General features: G+C 35.9%; 1 protein-coding gene across 1 annotated transcript in view; it reads left to right on the plus strand.

Moving 5' to 3' along the window:
• Nucleotides 1-701: 701 nt before the first annotated feature.
• LOC121377479 (gamma-1-syntrophin-like) overlaps nucleotides 702-19,924 on the plus strand; it is a 28,744-nt gene continuing 9,521 nt past the window's right edge. Inside the window, exons 1-6 of the mRNA XM_041505489.1 lie at nucleotides 702-820; nucleotides 8,797-8,943; nucleotides 10,169-10,327; nucleotides 11,137-11,263; nucleotides 12,405-12,436; nucleotides 16,014-16,132. Of these exons, the coding sequence (XP_041361423.1) occupies nucleotides 809-820; nucleotides 8,797-8,943; nucleotides 10,169-10,327; nucleotides 11,137-11,263; nucleotides 12,405-12,436; nucleotides 16,014-16,132 (596 nt within the window). The 5' untranslated portion in view covers nucleotides 702-808. The remainder of the gene's footprint in view (nucleotides 821-8,796; nucleotides 8,944-10,168; nucleotides 10,328-11,136; nucleotides 11,264-12,404; nucleotides 12,437-16,013; nucleotides 16,133-19,924) is intronic.

Genomic DNA, 19,924 nt, shown 5'->3' on the forward strand with positions numbered 1-19,924 from the left:
AATACTTTAAACTGCCTGACACAAAATTTTGCCTAAAATAAAGCACTCATAGATATGTAGTGTAAAATAACTTTAATATACGAGTGGTTTTGACTACTGGGCTATGCAAGTAACAGTATACAAGCGATAAATATTCCTTGGAAATCAACCGGAGTGTGTACGCAAAACGGTGAAAACGCTGTACCAAACATTGGTAAAAGTAATTACGACACAGTGTTTCGGAAGGATTCAAAAATAATTTCTCGGTTACAGAAATAAAAGAGGTAATATTTTAAATAACAAATATTTACTGTTATATAACAGTTGTTATAAAAAGGGGGAGAGCTCTACATTTAAAACACCCCCCCCCAACAAAGTCCTATAGCAACCCCCTCCCTCTTAAAAAAATAATACATTCATAGCATATGTAACTTTTTGACGGATTTCTCGCTCCAGCCAGTGGTATGTGCTATCCTGTCTTGGAATGGTGCATCGAGAAGACACCTTGCTACTAATGGAAAACTGTTGTGGGTTTCCTTTCTTAGACTATATATCAAAATGACCAAATGCTTGACATCCAATAGCCGATGATTAATAAATCACTGTGCTCTAGTGGTGTCGTTAAACAAAACTAAACAAAAACATTTTGACGGATCTCAGTTGCTGAGGGAAAATCCGCGTTTTAGATGATACTGTCTTACTAAATCTCTACCTTTCTGACAAAAGAGTTCAATTATATCCGGATAAATTTATAAGTTAGATTTAGGTCGTTTTAGTTTGTCTGTTTTAGCTACTTTGCATATAATGATTGAAGTTTGCAGCATGCAATATGAATGACGAGGTAATCAACTTAATCAATGCATATCTTGAAAGTTGTAAACTAATTTTCGTAGTCTAAGAACTTGACATTATCGACTAACTAAGCTAACTTCGTTATGCTTAAAACTTCGTTAGGTTTGTTTTTCGTGCACAGTTGGCGCAATCAACATTCGATTTGTTTTTATCTGCATGTTCTTTTGTAAGCTTTTTGCTCACATTTCAGGAGTATATTCATCAACAATATCTTAAAACTCGTGGTTTGGCAGTAATACTGTAAATGGCCTTGAAAATGTTAAAATTGTGCCTCTTGAATTAATAGAGCTTGTGACTTATAGTAGGGACCGCGGACACTTTTTAAATATGACAAGAATGATATTGATTGTTTGCTATACTGAAGAAATACCTTTAAAAGAATAAAAAAAATTCAAAAAAATAATAATTCAATTAGCCCTGACTCCCAAAATAAAAAAATTGTAATCAGGGTAGGTAACTCCGTTTGGCCAAAAAAAATTAAATAACCCAAAAAGTTTGGCACACTCAAAATTGTAGGAATGTATTCATTATTTTCAAATAAAATACCTTCAGTACCATTAATATAATCAGTATAATCGACTAATTGGTCATTATAATACCCATCCACTCCCAAAAAGGGTTCAACATAAGAAAACGGCCATTTTGTTGAATAAGCATATATCATACAACATGTGGAATGTAATAAAACTCATTTGTACATTACAAATGAACATTACCATCATCGTCATGTGCTATATGTAACTCCTCATTACATGTTATCCGCATTATCACAGCATTCAATTGTAAAGAGCATCAGTCGGCCATGGAAAAAATGATATACAGGTCAATGGTCAATATGTAAGAGGACAAAATGTGTACCATTAATGTTGTATCTGTCAAAATGTCAACTTGTTTGTGTGTGTTATATGAGAGATAGAGAGAAGTGAGACAGTGAAAGAGGGGGGGGAGAGGAAAAGAAAGACAGAGCAAGAGAGATAACAGATGTATGTGTTAGGTTTTGGCAAATTGAGTTTCTTCATAATTACAAAAGGTGTGCAAACAGTGGTTTAATTGGTGAAATACATGGTTAGGATTTTTTTTTTTTTTTTTTTACACATTAAGTATAATGTCAAAGTTGACATTTTTACCTGGGTACCACTTTAATTGATTACAGCCAGTGCTCCATAACTGGTGTAACAAAGGCTGTGGTGTGTACTATCCTGTCGGTGGGATGGTGCATATAAAAGATCCCTTAATGCTAATCGAAAAAGAATAGCCCATGAAGTGGCGACAGCGGGTTTCCTCTCACAATATCTGTGTGGTTCTTAACCATATGTCTGATGCCATATAACTGTAAATAAAATGTGTTGAGTGTGTCGTTAAATAAAAGATTTCCTTCCTTCCACTTTAATAGTTGATATTTTGACTTGACATTTTTTCCAGTGACATTTTGTCATACATCCGTTAATTATAAAGATGTTGTTATAGGGATTATTTTTATGTGATTCCCTAACAACAGATGTGTCAGGGCCACAATAAATGTATTCATAATAACAAATCATTGAAAATGTAAACAAATATCCGCCATCTTGGATTGTAGTAAACAGACAAACAGGAGGATGTTGTTAACGGGCGATCACAGTTATACAATAAATCAAAACATCTAAATTTTGTCATGTACTGCAAGAGTAATAAATTAAATATAATTACCTCACAAAAATAAATACTTGCAATAAGGACAACAACACTATTTTTCAATAATTAAATGCGATATCGCTACTTTTTCACTTTGCCACTGAATAAAATGTAAAGTGGCAAGTAACACAAGTTTTATATTTGTTATAAAATTTTATCAATGTATTTTATACCTGTTACAAGTACTGGTATTTCTCCAATATTAAACAATAAATGTTTTATAGACGTTAACTAACATGTTCTTTTCAAACCTCGCATTCGGCAATGGTGTAAAGGATGTGAGTGGCGCTACCAGTCTTCCGGTGCGGTCTCTACTTATAGCCCGAGTACCCTGCCGTTATAAAGTTATAATCTGTCCCATCATTCTATAAAACTGTTTTTGTAAATAATTTCAGTTTGGTTTGACGTAAGAAGAAAAGTAAAAGTGTTTTGGAAATAAGAAAATACAATTTTTGTGTACAATTTAGAAAACAATCAGCTCAGAAATAAATAACTTAACTTGTAGTAAATTCCATAGTTTGAGAAAAGGCGTTCTCTGTGGGACGGACTATAGATGGACATTTGTATGATTATGATCGTTCTCTCAGTCAGAGATTATTCTATGGTGAAAACATGGAATGGCTAACTACCGCACATTAGACAAAGATTACTGCTCTAAAAGTAATACAACAACAATTCTAAGTTTGATGTTAAATACTGTTACATTGATAATTTTCGAGTTTGCCTAAAACAAATAGTTTGCTTATTCACCACTAATACACACACTACCAGGGGTTTCCCCAGGGCTGTTAGGCGTAGTGACTCGACACGCCTTGGTCTGTAAAGTAAACGCTTTGACAGGGTGGGATTGCCTTAAATCAGTTGGCACTACGCCTTGATTTGAAGTGCTTTAGAAAAACTATTTTCACAAGTACGATGGTGGCAGTCGACTACCTCTTGCAAACAACTTGTGTACCAGTATATCAAGCACACCTAATTACTATGACAGGTAAAACACTTCCTAAATACCTCACAATGGACCAGTTGTCTGCTCACAACTGGTGTTTGGTAATTTTACCACATCTACTAGGACCACTAATTCGTCAGGAAGGCGCTTACACGTAACAGGATTCCCGTGCCAAGCAATCAAGCTTCAAGGCCGATCAAAGAAGATGCCCATTGACAGAATCAATTCAGTTTCAATTCATTTATTAACCTTGAACATTTACATTTCATCAGTTATACATACATACAAATGCATATACAACAATGACACAGTGGAAGGTGTTGGCATGAAAAGGACACAGAGAATATAAATGCTTTTGTATAGAACTCTATATATAGACTATTTAACTATCGATTCTCGTCTTTTAAACATTTTGAACAGATATTTCCCTAATTTACATAAATCATTTACATTGTTAGTTGATAGTAATTCTATTTTTGCGGATGCATCACAATGTTCTGTAATAATATTCATCCCAGTAACACAGCAACGTGTATATGTGGTTTATTTTTCAATACAAAATAAACCACCATTGTCAAAGTGTTGAAATAACTGTATTATATTTTGTATATAAATTAACCCATGTACTGAAATAATAGTCGGAGTGTTGTCTTGCTTAATTGGTCTTTTCTTTCCGTGGCCTGTACCTGTACGTGGTTCTTGATTGGCAGGTATATATTTAGACGGTCCATAAACACTGTGTCTAGACACACTAAAAAGATGTGCCTCTTTTATGAAGATCACAGGGTATTGTGTGATAACCTCAAATCGTAATGGACTTTACTAGCTTTATTACTGTAAGTAATGCTGTAAAACACTTGATTAGTAGACTTTCCCATCTGAAATCACAAAACTGACCAATTACGTAGTCCCAGAGAAAAGAAAATTATCACTTGGGTATCGTGAGTGGTCGTTATTGCTCGAACATATCCTACCAATAGGCCTAATAATATGCATTTTTTCTTTGGTTTAAAAAAAATAAAAAAAATAAAAAATATATATATATATATATATAACTCCATTTCGTTATATTGATGCAAATAGACCTCTTTCTCATTCCACTGCGCATGTGCCCGTTGCGGAGTTACTCGAGGACGCAAACCGCGAGATCTCGCCAAAATAGACCTATCTGCAAATTGGGGGGGGGGGGGGGGGGGGGGGGGTGAGCAATGGGAGGCCACGACCATTGTTCAATTATTAACTGTTCCAATCGCATATGTCCGGGAAATTCATTATCCTTCCATCGATATTCAGCCAATGGATATCGGAAACGTTTGTGGGTAATCGTTTCACATAGAAAACGATTTTAATGTTACTCTAAGTACGAGGGTTTGTTCGGTACATTTTGTAGGAGGGAACCCAGTGAAGGCATAAGGGACCAAAACCTTACCGGTTCTGTACAGGACGTTCCTACACAGGGCGGTCTAGTATACTTAGATATGGTGGAAAACACATTAACAGTAAAGAAAATAAATATATATTTTGTATATAAAGAAAATATATGTATATTTCGAATTATACTCAATAAAATATATAACGTGGCATGTGTAAATATATAAAAAATATATGTAGTCAGGACAGCTATGTACAGAACGTTCCTATACAGGGCGGTCTAGTATTCTCTACTTAGATATGGTAGTAAACAGTAAATAAAATAAATAAATATATATTTTATATATACAGAAAATATATGTATATTTCGGACAATACTCAACAGAATATATATATATATATATATATATATATATATATATGAACTTTTAATGTTATTATTACTCAGTGTGTTTCAAATTTAATTATAAGTATTGCCTGTTATTACTTTTACGTACTTTTAGGTATGAACAAAAAAATCATCCGCAAACTTATGTGAGATCGGCTTCGCCGATTCACACAATTTACGGATGATTTATTTTGTTCATACCCCAATGAACGTAAAAGAAATAACAGACACTCCTTAAATAATAATAATAATAATAATGATATATGAATATATATAGAGTGATGACGGCTGTGTACAAGGGTTCCTACACAGGTCCGTCTAGTATTTTATATACTTAGATATGGTGGAAAACACATTAACACTAACAGTAAAGAAAATAAATATATTTTGTATAATACCCAATGCGTTCATGTTGACACTGTATAAAAATGTGTGTATGGGTAAACAGAACGGCACCTACCTTCAAACCCCCCATCCCCTCAAATCCCCCTTTTTTTAAATTCCCACTTTATGGATATACATGTAACAGCATAAAATCAATTCCTTTTTTTAACTTTTCCCAATTAGATAGACACTAAGAAAAATGCAACAAAACACCTTCTGATATATATATATATACACAGTCAAACCTGTCCTAGCGGCCACCTGTACTCGGCGGTCACCTGCCTTAAGCGGCCACTTTTTTCCTCCCAAACGATTTATAATGTAAATGCACCTGTAATAAGCGGTCACCTGTCTAACGCGGTCACCTGTAATAAGCGGTTACCTGTCACCTGTAATAAGCGGTCACCTGTCTAACGCGGATCCCAAATCGCTAAAATACCTGCATTAAGCGGCCACAGTAAAGTTTTACTCTTATATAAAAGGGATATTTTAACAACAGCGATAAGGTGCGGCAAATAACTGATCTTCACACCTTCAGGAATACTAGTACCCATTCAGTCCCGGCATCTCCACTGTGTATCAATTAAGGAAGTATGAATCTGACATGCATCTAATTGCCTCTGGGCAGGCTACGCTTGACATTTGTAGATTCACTTACTATAACAATACATCGCTTGAAGTCGGAATTAAATAATTAAATGGAAAAAGAAAACAAAATTGTGGAGAACAGTTAATTTAATATATTCTATTTGCATTATTTCTGGTGTTTGGTAATTTTACCACATCTACTAGGACCACTAATTCGTCAGGAAGGCGCTTACACGTAACAGGATTCCCGTGCCAAGCAATCAAGCTTCAAGGCCGATCAAAGAAGATGCCCATTGACAGAATCAATTCAGTTTCAATTCATTTATTAACCTTGAACATTTACATTTCATCAGTTATACATACATACAAATGCATATACAACAATGACACAGTGGAAGGTGTTGGCATGAAAAGGACACAGAGAATATAAATGCTTTTGTATAGAACTCTATATATAGACTATTTAACTATCGATTCTCGTCTTTTAAACATTTTGAACAGATATTTCCCTAATTTACATAAATCATTTACATTGTTAGTTGATAGTAATTCTATTTTTGCGGATGCATCACAATGTTCTGTAATAATATTCATCCCAGTAACACAGCAACGTGTATATGTGGTTTATTTTTCAATACAAAATAAACCACCATTGTCAAAGTGTTGAAATAACTGTATTATATTTTGTATATAAATTAACCCATGTACTGAAATAATAGTCGGAGTGTTGTCTTGCTTAATTGGTCTTTTCTTTCCGTGGCCTGTACCTGTACGTGGTTCTTGATTGGCAGGTATATATTTAGACGGTCCATAAACACTGTGTCTAGACACACTAAAAAGATGTGCCTACTAATCCGTTAATTAGCAGTACAGACGGTAAAACAAGAAACGACAACAAATGTTTTAAAGACTATATATGTGGCAACCTGTACTCAGCGGCCACCTGTCTTAATCGGCCACATTTGTGTGGCCGCTTAAGACAGGTTTGACTGTGTGTATATATAATATATATATATATATATATGTGTGTGTGTGTGTATACTCTCTCTCTCTCTGTGTGTGTGTCTCTCTCTCTCTCTCTCTCTCTCTCTCTCTCTCTCTCTCTCTCTCTCTCTCTCTCTCTCTCTCTGTCTCAAATATATATATCGATCGATGCCATAACCTGTTGATGCCATAACCTATGGAATCTGTCAACTGTTTTGTTTATACTTTTTACAGTCTTTTAATCTGGCGTTATCAAAACCCTCGGGTACGAGTCGCAGAGACTTTGTCCAAGTTGTTGCACTGCTTTTTAAAGGGACATTCCCGAGTTTGCTGCAATTTTTAAGATGTTATCGACTAACAGAGACTTTTTAACGATTGTAATTACATATCAAATATATTTTTCTGCATAAAATATCAGTGGCTGTATATTAAACGTGTTTCTGATCGTTCTAATATTTGTACTATGTTAAATTTCATCTTATTTCCTAAAATATTGTTTTTTCTTATGTACGAAGTTATTTGAAGACAAAATCCAGTCTGGGCTTCTTACAAATATTAAGACGATCAGAAACACATTGAATATACAGACACTGGTATTCTAAACAAGAAAATATATTTAATATGTAAATTTAATCGTAGAAATATTTTATTAGTCGGAAACATCTTACAATGCAGCAAACTCAGGAATGTCCCTTTAATTTGAACCATTCCGCTGTAAATTTCAGCGGACCGTTTTCTATGGCCATTATACCATCTAATTCGAAATATGTACATGTTAGTTGCCAAAGTTTAAAAGTCTCCTACGAAGCTACTCAAGTCACCCATAACAACCTGTCTGTCACGCCCCCCAATTTGTAAATAGACTAGTTTCAGTCTATTTTGTCAAGGGACGTTACTCTTCGCGCGCATGCGCAATAGGAATGCGAAATACCTCTATTGAAATATATTTAGCATTTGTTTACACTGTGCATAATAGAGAAGTTGGACCTGAGCTGACGTCACTTCGCCCCAAGCTATACCACCGGATGTCACAAAAACTATTTTTTATTAATTCTAAAATTACATGTTTTTCATTTGTTAAAGTGTCATTATGTGTTGGTGGTCCGGGTATGCATCTTTCCAACACATAAGGCTCTTGTTGGAGTTTAGTCTACCTTTTAAAAAAAAAAAAAAAAAAAAAAGAGAAAAAAAAAGAGCATGATTAGCTGGATTGAAGGCAAACACTTAACTGTTTTCAACCCACTTCTCCACTTATTTTGGCTTCATTTGTGATATACTGATGCTAAAAATGTAAGCGCCTCAAAAAAAGTCCTGGGGAAAGGCCTGACTACAGCAAGAAACCCGTCAGCACCTATGTATTTCATTTTTGAAATCTGATTAATCATTAAGTCCAAAATATTATGGCGACTTCGACTTCTCATTACTGCTAATAACTCGGCGACTTGAGCTGACTTTTGGGTTAAGAAAATATTAATTTCACCGGGCAAGATTAGGGCCTGATTTGATTTATTAAGATGTTTATTAAGATGTTTGTCAAATTATCACTGATGGCAGGAATTTTGCTGCCCAGGCACAGCATACATGTGGAGTATTATGTCAGTGGCTCACTTGTGTAATTTGTGTTTTTCAGGTGAAGAGTGGAATTGTCAAGCTTTATGATGGCTATGGGAAATCTCAGCCTCTGAAACTAACACTCTCGGTAGACTCCCTTCTGCTGCAGAAGGAGGAATGGATTTCTGTGCCACTCGAAGAGGAAGATGAAGCATTTCTCAGCTTGGTAAGTTCCATGAGCAGGCCCCTGAAAATTGTGAGGACAATAATTTAGTTTGCGTGTCGCTTGTGCAGATCTGATTTTATGTAACCTATTTATTGTTTGCACATTAAATTAAGGACACCATTTAGGTGGAAATAACGGATTACGCAAAAAGGAAATGGGTTAACTGGATTTGTTTTTGCGTAAGCGATGAATGAGTTGCGCACTATTCAATTCTCAGAGGTCTGATGAGAGGTGAGCAGTATCTTGTGTTTACCTCATACTCGCCAGAAATGGCAAGAGTTTTACTTTTCATCATTTAGTGTTGTTATTATTTAAATTTTTTCTGTTGTTTAGATGTCTGGAACTGCTGTCCTTGTTTGAAATTTATTACCTGGAATTGTTATGAAGAGGGCAAACGGAGAGACCTGAATTCTTCTGAATGTTAGGGGCCGTAGCCCAATGGTAAAGCGCTTGCTCGATGCGTGGTCAGTCTAGGATTGATCCCCGTCAGTGGGCCCATTGGGCTATTTCTTGATCCAGCCAGTGCACCACGACTGGCATATCAAAGGCCGTGGTATGTACTACCCTGTCTTTGGGATGGTGCATATAAAAGATCCCTTGCTGCTAATCGAAAAGAGTAACCCATGAAGTGACAACAGCGGGTTTCCTCCCTCAATATCTGTGTGGTCCTTAGCCATATGTCCAATGCCATATAACTGTAAATAAAATGTGCTGAGTGCATCGTTAAATAAAACATTTCCTTCTTCTTCTACTTCTGAATGTTGAGATATTTAGACTACCATGTTGCTTAAAGTCAAAATATGAGATTTATTGAAGAGATTGTTGAAAATAACATGATGATAGATTGGTTTTTATCTAACATACTAACAGATTGACTTTCATTTAACTTGCTCTTTTAATTTGTTGACTAAATTTCCCCTGATGACTACATGTCAGAATTACAAAATGTTTGACATCCTATAGCCGATGATTAATTAATCCATGTGTTCTAGCAGGGCAAGCTCTGGGTGAGCAGAAATTTTTGACAAATGATCTATTATTAAACTTTAAAATTGTAAAAATCCACTTATTTCCTGGCAAAATAGCAATTACAGCATGAAATGTTTTTGCCAAATTAAAAATAAAATTTGCCAATTGTGACAGAGCTAGTCCTGCTCTAATAGTGTTAACAAAAAGCACACTAACTTTGTCGACTAATTTTTTTTTTTACTTGACATGCTGACAGATTCGAGAGGTGAATGTCGTCCGTGATGGCAACACGAGACTTGGTCTGTGTGTGAAGGGAGGGGCTGAGCATCACCTGCCTGTCCTCATCTCCAGACTGATCAAAGACCAGGCAGCCGACCGGTGTGGCGAACTCCTTGTTGGAGATGCAGTCTTAAAGGTAGTGACTGTAATGTAATAATTAAGTGTCATAATGAGATACGTTGTGTGTGTGTGCTACTTCCCTACTGGTGTCATCTCTGTCTGTTTGTCTCTCCCACATATATTTTTTCAGATGTTTCTTTCACAGTGCCTTGAGATATTGAGGTGAAACTTGGTGTATAGCTTTATCATATACTGTTACAGATCAAGTTTGATTTGTATGGTGATGTACCCATTTTTCACAGAGGTATGGCTCTTGAGTTGGGAGATACGAAAATGTTTCTTTCAGACTTTTTTGTTATTTGTGTGTAACTTTATCATGTTCTGTTACAGATCAAGTTTAAGTTTCATGGCAATTTACACATGTTTCATAGAGATTATGTCCCTTGACTTAAGAGATATTAAAATTTGTATTCCGGACTTTTTTTGCAATGCCTGAAAATATTGAGATGGAATATTGTATATAGCTTTATGATGTAATGTTACAGACCCAGCTTAACTCTCATGGTGATTTACCAATTTGTCACAGAGTTATGGCCCTTGATCTTAGGAGATGTGAAAATTTGTTGAGCGCAGGAAGGGAACATGTATTGCGTTATGGGTACTCTCAGAATCCTTGTTAAAAATAATTGTAATAATAATAATTGTTTTTTGCTCAGAGGTTTGAATTAGATGTGACTGTTGTGTCTTTGCCTAGCACACAGATACTGACTGATCAGTTGGAAGTTGGCAACCATTTTGTTGATAGTGTGTACTGAGTTTAGCTAGACTGTTACAGGTACTTGTGATATACTTTCTGCACGGTCTGTTTCTGTTCTTGTTATCCAGGTGAATGGCGTGAGCGTGGAGTCGTACACACATGACGAGGTTGTGCAAGCGATGAAGAACACAGAGGGGGACATTGTCCAGCTGACGGTCAGACACTTCCGACCAGCCTCACACTTCCTAAACAAAAGTAAATACTCTGGACTTTTAATTGTCTCTCTTTCAACTGCAGTAATTCAAAAAGATGAGGAAAGTTAAAAAGTTTATTTTGTTTAACAACACCACTATAGCACATTGATTTATTAATCATTAGCTGTTGGATATTAAACATCTGGTAATTTTCACATATAGTTACTGTAGTCTTAGAGAGGAAACCCACTATATTTTTTTCATTAGTAGTGCTCAAGGGATCTTTTATATGCACTATCCCACAGATAGGACACCACATACCATGGCCTTTGATATATCATTCATGGTGCACTGGCTGGAATGAGAAATAGCCCAATGGGTCTACAGACGGGGGTCAATCCCAGACAGACATGGTTTTAAATGTTGTTCTAGATAACTTTGTTTTAAACTGATTAATATTAGCTGGATTACAGTTCAAAAAAATAAATAAAGAAAGACATGTTTTATTTAACGATGCACTCAACACATTTCATTTACTGTTATATGGCATCAGAGATATTGAGACAGGAAACCCGCTGTCGCCACTTCATTTCTGATTAGCAGCGAGGTATCTTTTATATGCACCATCCCACAGACAGGGTAGTACATACCACAGCCTTTGACATACCAGTTGTGGTGCACTGGCTGGAATGAGAAATAGCCCAATGAGCCCACCGACAGGGACAGGCTACGTCCCACCCACTTCAAGAAAATAAATGACAATTATTATGTGCTTTGCTTAGAAAAATAATTCTTTTCTTCGTTATGAAATTATAGTTGATCAAAGTTTTGACATTATACAAATAATAATAAACATTATTATTGAAATATATCTCAAAATATATCTTTCTATAAATGTACATGTTCATGACGCCCAAATGTACTCCAGAATGCATCTAAAAGCCACTAAATTTTCAAAAATATGTTTTATGGGGGAGTTTTCACCTGTTGGGGGCTCAATTTACATGTAACTATTTTGCCAACCCTCTGAAAAAAAATCCTGTGGAAAACACTGTTAAACAGATGTATAAGTACAATTTGCATTAGTAGATCTATGTATATTTTTGGAGATTTAAAATTTTAATTTGTAATTACCCTTCATATACATTTTAAATTTCTATTTCTAGGAAGTATTTTGTCTCTTAACATGTTGTATTTTGCAGATAACCAGCTGCGTGATTTGGCATTAGGAGAGGTATGTCAGATTTAATTGATCATATCAACCTCAGCAGGGCTACCTCTGGCACTCGCCAAATTCGCCAATTGCCAATTTTGAAAGCAGTTGGCGAATTTTATTTTAATTTGACGAAATAATTTCTGATAATAATTGACATTTTAAAGAAAATATCTGTTGATTTCTGCAATTTTTGAAGTTTAATAGACAATTTGGCAAAATGTTTTCCTCACCCTGAGCTAGCCCTGCTCAGTTAAATTGTAGTGTGCATATATACACAGAGAACAACGGGTTAATGATGTAGATTATTCGTTTATTGGTGAACATAAGGATGGGGAACTCTGTGAGGGAGCAGGTCAACTCGCCCCAAAACCAACTTGCTCCCTACGAACTCACCCTAGTGGTTGATCATCTCGACCCACACTGTTTAGTCAACTCATATCATTATCATTTTATTTGTTAAATATACCAATATTTTAAGCAATAATATGCATTAAATATTGTCCAAAAGCCTTGCCAGATCATTCCTTTAAGGATATAAGGGACAAACTCACAAACGTCATTCAAATAGACTTGACAGTTCATTCCTTTAAGGATATAAGGGACAAACTCACAAACGTCATTCAAATAGACTTGACAGTTCATTCCTTTAAGGATATAAGGGACAAACTCACAAACGTCATTCAAATAGGCTTGACAGATCATTCCTTTAAGGATATAAGGGACAAACTCACAAACGTCATTCAAATAGGCTTGACAGATCATTCCTTTAAGGATATAAGGGACAAACTCACAAACGTCATTCAAATAGGCTTGACAGATCATTCCTTTAAGGATATAAGGGACAAACTCACAAACGTCATTCAAATAGACTTGCCAGATCATTCCTTTAAGGATATAAGGGACAAACTCACAAACGTCATTCAAATAGACTTGCCAGATCATTCCTTTAAGGATATAAGGGACAAACTCACAAACGTCATTCAAATAGACTTGACAGTTCATTCCTTTAAGGATATAAGGGACAAACTCACAAACGTCATTCAAATAGACTTGCCAGATCATTCATTTAAGGATATAAGGGAGAAACTCACAAACGTCATTCAAATAGGCTTGACAGATCATTCCTTTAAGGATATAAGGGACAAACTCACAAACGTCATTCAAATAGACTTGACAGATCATTCCTTTAAGGATATAAGGGACAAACTCACAAACGTCATTCAAATAGACTTGACAGATCATTCCTTTAAGGATATAAGGGACAAACTCACAAACGTCATTCAAATAAACTTGCCAGATCATTGTAATTGATTATTGGATTTCCCCAATATAAAAACACAGTAATATTAATAAATAAAATGACACCAAAGTTGTAGATGTCTACTTTTAATTTCGTCACAATTATTTACAGGTGAGTTGTCCAAACACTGAGGCGAGTTGGGTAGGGGGCGAGTTGACCAGCATTTCTCTGCAAGACTTATTGATTTGACCTGAACAGGATAAAGTGAATAAATTAACTTTTTATTACTTTTATCTGCAATCTATCACAAAGAATGGAGAAATTATATTTATTATCCACATGGTTCAACATAACCACGGTAATAACAAAATATACGAAGCACATGTGTAATAGCAAGTGTGTTGATGTAATTCTGAGAAGCAACGTTATAACATGACATAGCTTCCTCAGTCCTAACTCAGACTGAATGTGAAATATGCCATTTCGTCGTCCCCTTCTAGTTGTGGTTGCAACATTTTATGACGTTCCTTGTTATTCCTAAAAAAACCAACCCAATAATAATATGGATAATAAAGAAATTATTACAAGAATCCCGATACTCGTTTCGTAAAATCAGTAATAATCATATAATAATCTCCATTTATTCCTAATTTTTGCTTAGAATTTTTTTTTACAATCACAATTAATACCTACTGTCATTAATCTTTAATAATAAAAAGTAAAACAAAAATCTTTGAGTAAGCATTTTAATTTAGCATCCTGACCTATATGCAGGGTACCCATGGGACAGGGAAAATGTTTTTTAAAAATTTCCTGCAGCAAAAATTCAGGCAATTTGAAATTTTGATCTGATTCAGGGAAAATACACAGAATTTTATTTGGGTGTAATGGAGTCTGGAAAAATATCAGTGAATTGTGTTGAGTCCTATATTGTATATACATATCATATGTATACAAAATGATGTAACAATGTAATAAACCTAAGATAATGGTGTTTTATTTATTTATGTTTATTGAGAAATCATCTGGTCACTTTATCAAATTGTACTACCAAGAAAAATGTCATGTTTATATGATCTACATATAGCACCCAAAACACTAAAAGTCAAGAGAGGAGGTTATACCAGACTTAATCTATATACAAGTATTGTTATATTTGTAAACCATAAGGCCAAACAAAAAAATAGGTGTGTTTCCGATTGCATCCCCCCCAAAAATTAGGGTAGGTAGGTATTTTTTTTTTTTTTTTTTAAATTGAATACTATCATAATAATAATAATAATAATAATAATTATTATTTATCATCATTATCATTATTGTTATTGTTGTGTCGTTGTTGTAGTAGTAGTAGTAGTATTGGTATGCACTGTTTGTGTATTTCCTTAAATTAATGGGACATTTGTATTAATTTCGTTGTTCTTAATTTAAATACTTTATGCAAACATTTGAGATGCATTAATAATAAGACCTGTTGATTTAAGTGAAGATGAGAATTAAGCTGAATTGATACGATTATATTTAATCGAAATAACCTGTACCAAGGCTATGTTCGTACATTCGGTTACTTCTGTGACCGACTACGGTAAGCTGTTCGGTGGTAGCTAATCAGGGGAAGGAACTCTATTACAAAAGCTTTTCCATAATTTCTCGATGTTTTTCGGAAGGGAATTACATGTGCAAAATGTATCGTATAATAGTACGTAAACAATGTGCAAGGAAGGAAATACTCTTGTTTGGTGATGTTGTCCTCTTTTATTTTTACTTTTTTTTTTTATTTCTTTTTTTTTTTCATTATTATTTTTTGTTCATTTTTTTTTTCAGCTTAAGAGAAAAAAAAATTAGGGTCAGGGGTGTAAAACTAGGGACGGTCGGTCGACCGGAAACACACCTATTTTTTTGTTTGGCCTAATCTTTATATGTAGCTTTCACATGTAGTTATAATACAACATAATGCCTAATGTTTTTCCCCAAGGACCACAATGAACATTTGTATTTTTTATGGCTAGATATTATTAACAGTAACTGGAACACTGGAAAAATAAATACAATTTAATGAGTTGAAATGTACACACACACACACACACACACATATATATTGTAACAATATGTTGACTATGGTAGTTGGAGGTGATGGCGCGGCTAGTGGTCGTGGCAGGAGGCCCTTGTATACAATAAAACATGGATATCAGACGGAAAAATCTTTTACAACAGGCAAAATTCAGGGGAAATACAGGGAATTTTAATTTGAAAATTCTCTTGATACCCTGATATGGTCAAAATGTTATTTGATCTTTACTGTGATCAGTTATGTCTAAAGCTGCGACTCTTGTTCTCCATGTGTGTTGTTCTTTTCAGGAAAACGACGGCAACATGCCGAGTTTGCCATCCGTTGAGTCTCGGTGGACGGCTGTGGTGTCCATCCCACTGCTGTACGCACGTCTGTCACGCTTCTACCCGGGGACTGATAAACTGAGGTATGTAAATCTCACTCTGTCTTTCACGGTTCTACCCAGGACTGATAAACTGAGGTATGTAAATCTCACTGTCTGTCACGGTTCTACCCAGGGACTGATAAACTGAGGTATGTAAATCTCACTGTATGTCTGTCATGGTTCTACCCAGGGACTGATAAACTGAGGTATGGAAATCTCACTGTATGTCTGTCACGGTTCTACCCGGGGACTGATAAACTGAGGTATGTAAATCTCACTGTCTGTCACGGTTCTACCTGGGGACTGATAAACTGAGGTATGTAAATCTCACTGTATGTCTGTCATGGTTCTACCTGGGGACTGATAAACTGAGGTATGTAAATCTCACTGTGTCATGGTTCTACCCAGGGACTGATAAATTGAGGTATGTAAATCTCACTGTCTGTCACGGTTCTACCTGGGGACTGATAAACTGAGGTATGTAAATCTCACTGTATGTCTGTCATGGTTCTACCCAGGGACTGATAAACTGAGGTATGTAAATATCACTGTATGTCTGTCATGGTTCTACCCGGGGTCTGATAAACTGAAGTATGTAAATCTCACTGTATGTCTGTCACAGTTCTACCCGGGGTCTGATAAACTGAGGTATGTAAATATCACTGTATGTCTGTCACGGTTCTACCTGGGGTCTGATAAACTGAGGTATGTAAATCTCACTGTCTGCCTGTCACGGTTCTACCCAGGGACTGATAAACTGAGGTATGTAAATCTCACTGTATGTTGGTCACGGTTCTACCCAGGGACTAATAAACTTAGGTATATAAATCTGACTGTCTGTCACAGTTCTACCCGGGGACTGATAAACTGAGGTATGTAAATCTCACTGTGTGTCGGTCACGGTTCTACCCAGGACTGATAAACTTAGGTATGTAAATCTCACTGTCTGTCTGTCACGGTTCTACCCAGGGACTGATAACTGAGGTATGTAAATCTCACTGTCTGTCATGGTTCTACCCAGGGACTGATAAACTTAGGTATGTAAATCTCACTGTATGTCACGGTTCTACCCGGGGACTGATAAACTGAGGTATGTAAATCTCACTGTATGTCACGGTTCTACCCGGGGACTGATAAACTGAGGTATGTCAATCTCACTATGTCTGTCATGGTTCTACCCAGAGACTGATAAACTTAGGTATGTAAATCTCACTATGTCTGTCACGGTTCTACCCGGGGACTGATAAACTGAGGTATGTCAATCTCAGTATGTCTTTCACAAGTGTAGTATTCTATATGTACGTCTGTCTATGATTTTATCTGGGAACTGATAAAAGTAGGTAAGTAAATCTCATTGTACATTGCAAACAAATAAAGTGATGATCAGCATCAATATAAGAATTCAAGATTTAAATAAAAACAGGGTAAAGAACTGTGCAAAAATACAAATATCACAGATAGATACTGACTTTTACTCAAAATTTAAATTATGTGCTGTATTGGCCATTCTCAAAGAGAATGTTACACCCCTGCCCCACGGTGAGGTTACAGCATGCGCAAGGGTCTCAAAGAGAATGTTACACCCCTGCACCACGGTGAGGTTACAGCATGCGCAGAGGAGCATCCATCAAAGACTGTTCTGTCTATGGAGAAGTGGATAAAAACAATCTACTGTAAAACGTGAAAAAAATGCACTATTTTCCAGTTTGAAGTGTGCTTAAAGTAATTTGTTTTGTTTTGAAATATTTTATTGAGAATAAAATTCACAAAAAGATTCACTCAACAGGCACAGCCTATACTCGAGCTCTCCTTGATGGCGACTAATCGTTAATTGTTTTATGTAACTTCAATCGATGGCGACTAATCGTTTATTGTTTTATCTACCAAAGGGTGTTAACAGTTAACAACTGAAGCTGTGAGTTGTGATTCTAATACAGGTGAGGTGGGTAGGGCCTAATCCCCTCTATAGACTCTGTACCAGGCACAATTGCTTGATGTAGGATAACAGAATATTGATTTACAGACAGTAACTTTATAACAATTACAGTGAGCTGTCTATCCACTTTTTTTTTTTAGCTGTCAACGGTCGTTTGCGAAATTTACACGTTGCGAACATGCGCTACGGTATACATTCGCGAAAAAAAACCGTCGCAATATTAATATGGTTTACAGTATTGCTAATTTTCACGAGGAGTAACCTTGGTTGTGGTGGTGGGTTCCCTTTTTCTTTCTATTTCTTGCTCCAGCCAGTGCACCACGACTGGTACATCAAAGGCCGTGGTATGTGCTATCCTGTCTATGAGATGGTGCAAATAAAAGATCCCTTGTAGCCCAACAAGTGGCGACAGTGGGTTTCCTCCCTCAATATAAACCGGCCTCGGTGGCGTCGTGGCAGGCCATCGGTCTACAGGCTGGTAGGTACTGGGTTCGGATCCCAGTCGAGGCATGGGATTTTTAATCCAGATATCGACTCAAAACCCTGAGTGAGTGCTCTGCAAGGCTCAATGGGTAGGTGTAAACCACTTGCACCGAAAAGTGATCCATAACTGGTTCAACAAAGGCCATGGTTTGTGCTATCCTGCCTGTGGGAAGCGCAAATAAAAGATCCCTTGCTGCTAATCGGAAAGAGTAGCCCATGTAGTGGCGACAGCGGGTTTCCTTTCAAAATCTGTGTGGTCCTTAACCATATGTCTGACGCCATATAACCGTAAATAAAATGTGTTGAGTGCGTCGTTAAATAAAACACTTCTTTCCCTCAATATAAGTGTGGTCCTTAACCATATGTCCGACGCTGTATAACCGTAAATAAAATGTGTTAGGTGCGTTGTTAAATAAACCATTTCCTTCCCTTTTTCATTCTCTATATAAAATGTTGAAATAACCATTTGTATAACACTGAATTGCCATAGTTTAAAATGAGCTGAGGTGTCCTAAAGCAGATATTCCTTTCCTTTTTTCTCTTGATTTTGTGTACATATACTAAAACTTTCTACCTATTTCAAAGTAGTGAGTTATGTTTGCAACTACTGATAGATTAAAAATGCAAGTTTATCAAGGCTAATGTTGTGTTTGTAATAATTATACAGTGGACTCTGTCTAAACCGGACTCACTTCGTACCGTCGAAATAGTCCGGTTTACACAGAGGACCGGTTTAAACAGAGTTCATCCAGAGTTATGGTTCTTGAATTATCGACAACTCGCGATCAACAATGACATTGGAACCCATGGATGGTTGGGAAACACAGTCATACAAGCCAGACTTGCAATCGATTATTTCACAGACTTAAAAAGTATACTTAATGGGACATTCCTGAGTTTGCTGCAATTTTGAAGATGTTATCGACTAACAGAGACTTTTTAACGATTCTAATTACATATCAAATATATGTTTTTGCATAAAATATTAGTGGCTGCATATTAAACGTGTTTCTGGTCGTTCTTATTTTTTTACTAGGTTAAATTTCATTTTATTTCCTACAACATTTTTTTTTCGTATGTACGAAATTGCCGTTTGCGTTTTTTTGGTCATTCCGCCATTATAAATGAAATAAGATAATACAAAATATACGAGCGACTCGCACCTATTTATGGATGTGTTAGGTTGACAAGTATAACTCGCCAAATTCATAAGAGTGAAATCAGTTAGGTATCAACACACACACTAATATTAATTCGATTGATCTAACGGCCTACCGCAATAAGAGTAAACTTCACACGAGTTGCGATTATATTTTGTATTTGATCTTGCGATGGCGTCCTGATTACTTGGCAATTGATGATCATTGTTTAACTAATTAAGCAGCCATTGTTCAGTCAAATCCCAATCTGGTGTA

Source organism: Gigantopelta aegis, chromosome 7, assembly GCF_016097555.1.
Source record: "Gigantopelta aegis isolate Gae_Host chromosome 7, Gae_host_genome, whole genome shotgun sequence".
NCBI lineage: Eukaryota > Metazoa > Mollusca > Gastropoda > Neomphalida > Peltospiridae > Gigantopelta > Gigantopelta aegis.